This window comes from Lactuca saligna, chromosome 7, assembly GCF_052625555.1.
Source record: "Lactuca saligna cultivar CGN05327 chromosome 7, ASM5262555v1, whole genome shotgun sequence".
NCBI classification, from domain to species: Eukaryota; Viridiplantae; Streptophyta; class Magnoliopsida; order Asterales; family Asteraceae; genus Lactuca; species Lactuca saligna.
The window spans coordinates 34,104,904-34,114,736 of record NC_136423.1 but is presented as its reverse complement, the minus strand read 5'-3'; the positions used below and the strand labels follow the sequence as shown (position 1 = coordinate 34,114,736).

The following is a 9,833-nucleotide window of genomic DNA, read 5'->3' as shown; positions in this document are numbered from 1 at the left end:
ATTGCAACCACTCACTCAAAAACTCAACAAATGAACCAATCTAGCTTAAATTCTAGATCTACCAGATTTGAACTATAAAAATTGAGTCTTTAAAACTCACAATAGTCCTGGAGGTGCTCAAATGAAATGCTTGCACTTTCTAAATAGATCCTTTCACCACAAACAACCTTCTTCTTTCTTCAATGGACACAAGTATGCAAAAATAAGCTCAAAGGAAACAAAATGAAGTTAGGATTTGATTCTCTACACTTGGGGGTGATGGAGGCTGGGGGTAGGAGACACCCTAGCTATCACATCCTTTAAATATGGTTTAAGGCATGAGATATAGTGTTTAAAACCCTTACCGCCACCATGCCATGCTTAAGAGATAACTATGTCATTGTCATTAAATGAATCACACATTGTGTGACATCCTCTTCTGGCACGTATCACAATATTTTCCGTTTTGGGAGCCTGACATGAAAACTTCCTAGGGCCACCTATCCCTAAATTACTCATGCCCGGGCACGCTTAACTACAGAGTTCTTATGGGATCTACTACTCTTACTACCCCCTTTTAATGAATGTTTAGTTCTCTTTCCCAACTGATGTGGGATCAGGTAGGATCAGGTATGTTTTAAAGTCATGAGGGCAATAGATCCCATAAGAACTCTGCAGTTAATTGTTCTCAGGCAAGACCAATTCAGGGATGGGTGACCCCTCAAAAATTTTCGGGCCGGGAGCCTAAAGCTGCCAATATTGTGATACGTGCTAGAGGGCGATGTTACAAATGGTATTAGAGCCAGGGCACGTGTTGATGTGTTCGATGGGGACATTGAAACCTATAATGGGGGTTGAAGGAAGGCAAGTTAGCTGCACCTGATCCAACATCGGCTGGGAAGGAGAACTAAGCATTCCTTAAAAAGGGTGTGGATACTTTCTCTGACACAACGCATTTTAAAGTCATGAGGGCATCAGATCCCATAACCCTATAGTTAAGCGTACATGAGCAAGAAAAATTTAGGGATAGGTGACCCCCTGGGAAGTTTTCATGTCGAGAGCCTAAAGCGGATAATATTGTGATACGTACCAAAGAGGGATGTTACACACCATGGTCCCGATCCTACCACGTTGTGGTGTCAGGAAAATTACAAAATCATAGCATTACAAGGTAGAAGACTTGTACCAAAAAAATATGGATGTTACAAAAAGCTCATTAATGATCTAAGGGGTTTCCTTTACCATTTTGGACCCCATAAAGATTTTTTATGACTATGAGAGCCACATTATGCAAGTATTGCTACAAAAGTCATAATTAAGCACCTAGAACATTCTCCCGAGATTTCACTATATTGAGATATAAATGAAGAAAAAAATGTTAGTATTCATAAAGTTTATACAAATCAATTTTGTTGGGTCTATTTAACGTAGCCCATTCACTAGCTAATCATGAAAGGTGTGCTAGAGCTATAGAATTTCATTATTCTAGTGATTGGATTTGATTCAAATTTAGTATTTGGATACTGGAACAATGTAAGCAACAACTACTGTAATGTTTTGATATACTGGATATGATATTTTCATTAAATACTTGTTGTGTTCTATATTAGCATGTTTAATACTTGAATATTCTAATTATTATGAATGTCCATAGTCATTCCTAATTGTGGGAGCAACTATAAGATAAGACTAATATGAATTGGATTGGTTGATTTTCATGGAGATGAAAATAACAAAGTGTTGCACCCAACTTCATATGTACTTGTTGGAGAAGAAGTATTGGACACTCACCCGTATCAAGATCACTTCATGGATCATAGTCATGAATGATACATGATCGAAGGTAGTATATTTATATTCTTTGACCAAGAATGCATATTTGGGACTTAAGTGTGGGGATTATTTTGCTTTGATATGGTTAACAGTTGTTCTTTAAAAAGAGAGCAATAAAGGCCATTATTGGGTATAAAATGAACTACATGAAAGGCGTATGTAGTTAATATGAGATTTGTTCCTGTTATTCGTTGAGAACTAGACATCTAAGGACTTACTAAAAGTTGAACACCATATGAGATTAATGGTGACCCATGCCTCATGTTCAACATGAAATTTGTGACAAAGGGATAACTGATATAATACCTTATAAATGAATTGGAACTTTGAGCTTTTGGGAATTTGATGTTGTTGCATGGTACTTCTTTACGTGTTGTTAGGACAGTGAAATGTTGTTAGATGTTCACCACTATCTATGTCAATCTATAATGAATCTTATACAAATGGGAGATTGTTAGATATATATGCTTAATAATCATTTTAGAATGATATTTCCAATAAATTATGATCCTATAGGTCACACCTTTATCACATAGTCACTTATTGAATATTTATTAGAAATCTATTATTAATCAATATTATCAACTCTTGCATTTAAATTGAAAAAAAATGTTATTTTTTGAAAACAAAATTTTCCAAAGAGTGTATCTAATTATTAACTCATAAGGTATGAATTAATATGTCATGTATAAAGTTTTGGACTTTTTTGAGTTCACTTGAATAAACTAATGTACATATGATAAATGAGATGGAGTGTAGGACGCTTCATGCCCTCCTCTCTCTTATTCTTGACTGAACCCATCAAGTGTGGGTGAGGGGTGGCTTGTTAGCTTTCCTCTTACACACACCATGCCTCTTAAATGCCTTACCTTTGACCATGATAGAGGTATGACCCTTAGATCTTATATGTGTGCATATAAGAGAAGCAAAAGCTTTCATTTGAGGTTGGTCTTTTGTTCTTTCTTCTTTTTTGGCCAAAAACACTCTCTTTCATCTCCTTTTTCTCTCTTAAGAAGACTAGTGAAAGTGTTAGCATTTTAAAGTGCTTCACCTTTAAGACTAAAATATATTTAGTTCTTAAAGGCTTAAGAAGTTCTAAATACAATCGAGAACTACAATTTTTGGTGGTTTGAATTTGTATGTGGATACATTATAGAGGAGTTCTACTTTTGGTTCATTTGCCATCTACTCAACTCCCAAATACCGAGTGGGATCAAAGACTTCAAAAATTGTAATCCCTAAATCGGATACAACCCCGATGACATGTCGGGTCACAAAGATCTGTGCCTTTCTCCTTCCGTCTTTGTATAATGTGAACCACTGTCCACCAGTATTCTCTATGTATAACTTCAGCCCTCATAATTTATATTTTCTTCAATTCTGATACAAGCTTCAGCCCAAATGCTCCTACCCACTCCAGTAGCAGTTGCAAGCCCAAACACTTCTAATATATCCAACTATTTACTGCAACATATTAATAAGAAATAAATATGTTTTTTCTTATCTAATTAATATTAAAAGAAGACTAACAAAGGTTGAGATTGCTTAATTTGTTCTTATAGACATTTCATTTGTATCCTTATTATGGTTCATTAATAATGAGGTTAATGTAAATTGTTCAAAATTGTAAATTTTGTTATGGTTGGTTAATAATTATAACTGTTTTTTATCTTATAATCTGCAACGTTGGTGGTAGGTTTCTTTAAAGTGTACCACCTCCAAACAAGAATTTTATTACCATGTACAATCCCTTCCTTCATTTGATAGGCGTTACATTAACCCTCATTCCAGTCCAATTCCTATTAGATGAAGAATACACAAAGTCATTCACTTTGATTGAACACAAATCACTCCCTTGAAGCTCAAATACCAATTTGTTTTATGGAATGGATGGTTTAAAGTAGTAATATATGTAAGTAAGAAGCTATGCAAATAGGATGAAACAAAACACCATTGAATTTCTTGAACTGCTCTTGGTGTACGCAGAAAAAAAACATATTAGACTTATGACAACTAACTCCTCTAACTAATGCGTTACACTACACCAGGATTTATACTAAAACACAAGTATACAACCTTTCCCATATAGGCAAGTAGGCTCTTGACTTAGATTTAAGTCACACAACCCACACATGTCTATAAAGGTCAAACTAAAAATCTATCTTCACCCTCTTGATACTCACGAACAAAGCTTTCACTGTAGAAAGATTGTAACCTTCAAGATTTACACATTCTTACTGATCTTTGTAAGGGAAGATAAGACGTCATTCATGTCAGGTCGATCCTCTGGAATCGTTTTGGTGCAAGATGAGGCCAAGTTAAGTAGCTGTTCTATGAAGCCCTGCTTCGTGGAGAAATTAGAAGCCAGATCAGGGTCTACAATTTCAATCAGCTCATTTATTCCATTTGATAGTGCTTTGTCTACTTGTTGTGGCAAAGTGATCTGGATTCCCTCCTCTTCGGTAAGGACACCTGTTGGTCTTTTTCTTGTGATAAATTCCATCATTATTATTCCAAAGCTAAATACGTCCACTTTTGTTGTTAGTTTCTTCATATACGCAAACTCTGTTGGGAAATAGAAATTTAACAATGCATTAGTGTGACTTTCAAGGTGAAAAGTATTATAACATAACATCAAAAGCTATATATGTTAGAAAGTTCAATCCACTAATCAAACTATTTTGATTCACAATTTGAAAGCTTGTGTAACCATTGTTACTTTTTCTTTCTAAAAGCTAAGGACAAAAGAGGAGTTGGTGATTCATTACCTGGGGCCAAGTAACCAATTGTGCCTTGAAATGTGGATGCAGAAGATATGCTGCTTCCATCCTGTTGATGAACTCCAAGAATCCTAGCTGTGCCAAAATCACTCACATGAGCATCCCACTTTTCATCCAGAAGTATGTTAGAAGGCTTCAAATCACAATGAACTATCGGGAAATCATATCCCGAGTGTAAGTACACCAATCCTCTGGCTACAGAAACCAAAACATCTACTCTTTCAGACAAATCCCATCTTGATTTATCAATACCCGAGTCGTGTATAATTCTATCCAAATCACTATTTTCCATGTATTCAAGAACCAAAGCCTTTAGCTTCCCACTCTCCCATGCATAACCAAGTACCTTCACTAGATTTCTATGCCTGAGTTTCCCCAGTGTGTTCATTTCTTTGTTAAAGCTCTTGTCAGATTCAGCTGAAAACTGGTGTATGTTCAAAATCTTTACAGCTATCATCCTCCCATCTTGTAGTCTACCCTTGTACACAGTGCTTAAACTAGTTGTACCCAGAATGTTACCTTCACTGAAGTTGTCAGTAGCATCTTCCAATTCTTTTCTATCAAATCTTTTGAGAGTGAACCCTGCGGTGTGTTCTGGTAATTCTGGGTTCTCGGGTTCTTTGACTTTTGGTTTTCTAATATGCCGACAACATAATACTGCCAAAATGATTACAAGAAGCAATGCAAGTGATACGAGTATTGAAAGAATCAATACAGCCTTTCTGGAGAGCGAACGCTTTGATCGACTTGATGAGGCACATAATTCGGTGTTGTTTGTAACGCACAGAGATGGGTTTCCCTGTAATCCAACTGCGCTTATGTTTCTGAAAATACCGGTATCTGGAACTCGACCTTCTAATTGATTGAAAGAAAGGTCAAGTTGTTTCAATACTGAAATGTTGCCAAAACTATCGGGAATCAAACCCTTGAATTTGTTGTGTGAAAGATCAACAGAGGTAAGACCGGTCAAATTCGCCATAGTTCCAGGGATTTCTCCGTCTAACTGATTTCTTGAAAAGTTTATGGTGGAAAGCAGATCGAGAGGAGGGAATATTTCTTCTGGAACACTACCAGAAAGCTGATTTCCAGACACATCAAGGCTTCTCAAGTTTCTGCATCTTTGAAGCGTCACTGGAATCCCTCCTGACAGATTATTGTTTGAGATGTCAATCGCTTGTATCATCTCCAGCTCGCCTAATTCATTTGGGATCCTTCCTGTAAGAAAATTGTTGGACAAGTTGAGAAAGATCTGTGTATTTTTCATACCTCCAATCACAAACCTTGAAATAGACCCTGTGAACAAGTTATGCGAGAGATCTATCGAAATCAACTTGTTAAGTTTTCTCAAACTATCAGGGATTGAGCCGTTAAACCTGTTTCTACTTACATCCAACTGAGAAAGCTGCTCTAGCTTTGAAACAGAATTCAGAATAGAACCCACAAATTTGTTGTTCATCAAGTCCAGTTCTGTAAGCTGTTTGAGCTCAAAGATTTCATCTGGAATCTGACCTTGAAGATTATTGTTACCAAGCGAAAGGCTTTGAAGGGAAGAAATGTTAGAGAATTCTACAGGAATCATACCCGAAAATTCGTTTTGTCCCATGTTTAACAACATCAAACTAGTTAGATTTCCGAGTTCTCCTGGGAGGGGGCCAGAAAAGGAATTCCCCTGAATTTGCAGAATTTCGAGATTAGAAAGTCTTCCAATACCCGGTTTTAACAACCCAGTGAAATTGTTGTGTGCCATGTCTAAGATCACAAGACTTGAACAATTGAAGATATCATCCGGGATTCTTCCTGACATTTTGTTGTCACTAACAACTAGATATGTAAGATTTGACAACTTCCCTAAACCCTGAGGCATTTCTCCTGTCATCCTATTTCTAGCGAAATCTATCCAACGGATATTAGTGCAGTTTGTGATGCTTGATGGAATAGACCCTTCTAGAAGATTATTACTAAGAGACAAATTTCTAAGATTATGAAGAGACCCAATACTCGAAGGAACTGATCCCGTGAGAAAGTTTAAGCTAATTGTCAAGTAAGTCAAATTGACTAACCTTGTTATGGATGCTGGAATCTCCCCAGAAAGATTATTTTGATGAAGGGTAAGAGATTGTAATGATTTCAGCGAACTGATATCAGAAGAAAGATTCCCAATGAGATTATTCTCTGATAGTTGCAAAACCAATAATGATTTTAATCGGAATAACGAATTTGGGATTGCGGAATTCAGCTGATTATCATATAACCGTAAAACCTGTAAGCCCAGGAGATTTCCAATTTCAGGAGGAATGCTTCCAACGAGCTTGTTGCTGTATAAATTAAGAAGTGACAGATTCATGCAATGGCCAATTTCAGATGGTATTCTCCCAGAAAAAGAATTCTCAAACAACTGAAGAGCTTGTAAATTCGACAAGTTTCCAATCTCTCTAGGAATGATACCAAAAAGTTGGTTTTGACTGAAGTCAAGAGCTATCAACTTTTTTAGATTACCAACAGACGTAGGAATTGAGCCTTGTAAACGGTTATTATAAGCTCCAAGTTGCTGAAGATTGATCAAATCACCGATTCTATCCGGGATTGAACCATTGAGTTTGTTGTCATCAAGGCTGAGTTGTAACAAGGAAGTGACATTACACAAGCTTTCCGGAATAATTCCAGTTAGCGAATTGTTTCCGAGGTCAAGTATTTGAAGATTCCGGAGGCTTCCCAGTTCCGATGGAATCGGCCCAGAGAGGGAATTGGTGTAAAGGGAAAGTCCAGCAAGCTGTGTGCAATACCCCAACTGGGAAGGAATGTTTCCAGTAAAAGAATTGTAAGAAAGATCAAGAACCTGAAGGCTGGAAAGATTTCCAAGAAAAGGAGAGATTTGGCCTTTGAGCTGTGTTTGTTGAATAGAAATGGAAACTACACGTTGTGAGACATCATCACATTCAATTCCGGTCCAGTTACAGTGGTGGATGGAATCAGGATTCCAATCCAGGAGTGCACCGGTTGGGTCATCTGTGATTGAGTTCTTGAAATGTTTCAAAGCATCAGCTTCATCTTTTAAGCTAGAATCTGCAGATAGAACACCAAGTACTAAGAAAGGTAAAAGAACAAAGGTTTTGAACACCATTGTTGATTTTGAAGTGGAGATATTTCTATGAACTTAAAGCTGGTTATATACACACATATATATATATATATATATATATATATATATATATATATATATATATACATATATATATATATATATATATATATATATATATATATATATATATATATATATATATATTATTCAATACAGAGGTCCATTGGAATGACCCTTGTCAACCTTAATGTGTGAAAACAAAGTCTTTTCAGCTAAGAAACTTTATTGATGTTATTCGAGCTTATCCTGGTTGTGTTCATACTGCCCATTCAGCCCCCTATATATCATTATTTAACTTGATTCGAAATATACAATACACGTTTAAAAAAAACCATTATGATCATGTATATAAATACAGAAAGAATGAAAAAACAAAGTCCAAGTTTGCAAATTCTAGTTTTCAGCATCTAACGTGTTGTATCATTACAAACGATACTTGGTTAAGTTTTGATAATAAACACAAGAAATCGCTAGCTGTGATAATATTTTTGCATTTGTACAGATTAAATAACGAAATGACGTACAATACATGAATGTTGTTATGGGTAGTCCATTATGAACTCAACTTGCGTATTAATCGATTAGGAATGATGACTCCATATTGGGTGCAAGTGGGTTCCATATTAAGAGATTATTATAATTTTTGAATTAATTATGGCAATCGAGTTCTTATAGAAAGCTAGATTTAAGGAACGATATTTAAGGTGAATGCTTAATACGCGGCTTTAGTATATTTATCGGGAATATATCAAGGATGTTATTAAATTCAAACATATCATGTGTAGATTTTTTAATTTAGTTTATGCATTTACGTCTTATATGACAAGTAAATAGTACTGTGTTTCCACTTATATTCCCTTGTAATGTTTATCTGTGAGTCTATGTCGACAGTAAGGTTTGTCCAATGAATTCCTCAATTCCTCAATTAATATTGTAAGGCAAGTTGCATAGAAATAATATATACGTCTAGCTAATTTTAAGTTCATGACTCGTGATTAAAATCAGAAATTTCTGATACATAATTTATATTTTGTAACATAACAGAGTGTTCATATTTTCGTTTATTACCAATGTCATGATAACATCAAGTCAACATTTATGATACACTTGGATATAAATAATTTGCTTTTTTAAAGGTGGAAATAAATTGCTCAGTTCTAAATAAAACTTATAAACTAGAAGATATCTCGAGATATCTCAATAATGCACCTACCTAATTTGTATTAGGTGGATGTACTAAAATCTACTTATATGAAGTAATCATGTATAAGACTTTGGAACAACTAGAAAATTACAAAAATAAAACTATGCATTTTGAACAACAAAAAGGTCATGCTTAGCACCACCCCATTGTTGTCATGCATTATGTAAGAAAATAATGTTAGATAATGTTGTTATGGCTTGGTAGATTAGACAAAATACGTTCCCATAAGATAAACAAAATAAAATATGAGTTTATAATGTTTAATCATGTAAACATATGTTGCTATTTGTTACAAACAACTATAATTGATGGGCATTTTCCCTATCATATCCACAATACATTTTTAGTTGTCTGCAGGTAATTTGTAATTTACATTAAATACATGACTTCTTAGTCGTCCGTGAGTTATCTTCTAACATTCATAAAATTCAAGCCAATTTAAAACTTTTCAAGCATTTAAAAACAATTCCTAAAAATGCGAGGAGGTGCACCTCCTCTTTCAAAAAAAAATGTTTTCAAAATAGTTTCATATTAGAGTATCCTAGAAATCAAATCATAAAAATGCGAGGAGGTGCACGATCACACCTTCGCCTTCTCGCGATCATCCGAAGTACCTGAAACAAAATCCAAAATTGTAAGCTTGAAGCTTAATGAGTCTCTCCAAAATACCAATGCCATATCAATCATAACCATATCATAGCAAATAAACAAACAGCATGCATACTAACCCATCAGCCTGACTAGACCGCCTCACAGGGCCATCAGTCTATCTGGACTGCTCTCCGAGCAATCGGCACGTTTGGACCACCTCGCAGGCCTTCAGCCTATCCAGACCCTTCGCAGGGCCTCCGGCCTGACTAGTACGCCCTTATTGGGTATGCAATTTATCCGGGCC

The 9,833-nt window shown here is 35.6% G+C and overlaps 1 protein-coding gene across 1 annotated transcript; it reads right to left on the bottom strand.

Annotated features, from left to right (window-relative positions):
- Positions 1-3,750: 3,750 nt before the first annotated feature.
- LOC145006290 (uncharacterized) lies at positions 3,751-7,728 on the bottom strand. The gene is made up of 2 exons (XM_078965383.1): positions 4,581-7,728; positions 3,751-4,377 (listed from the first exon to the last, which is right to left on the bottom strand). Exons 1-2 carry the CDS (start codon positions 7,711-7,713, stop codon positions 4,037-4,039), a joined length of 3,474 nt encoding a protein of 1,157 aa, XP_078821509.1. The 5' UTR covers positions 7,714-7,728; the 3' UTR covers positions 3,751-4,036.
- Positions 7,729-9,833: the final 2,105 nt, after the last annotated feature.

Bases quoted from the DNA above. Each gene is read 5' to 3' on its own strand.
- LOC145006290 (XM_078965383.1), bottom strand. From the start codon at position 7,713: ATGGTGTTCAAAACCTTTGTTCTTTTACCTTTCTTAGTACTTGGTGTT. The intron at 4,378-4,580 runs GTAATGAATCAC...ATTTCCCAACAG, and splicing joins AATTGGTTACTTGGCCCCAG to AGTTTGCGTATATGAAGAAA.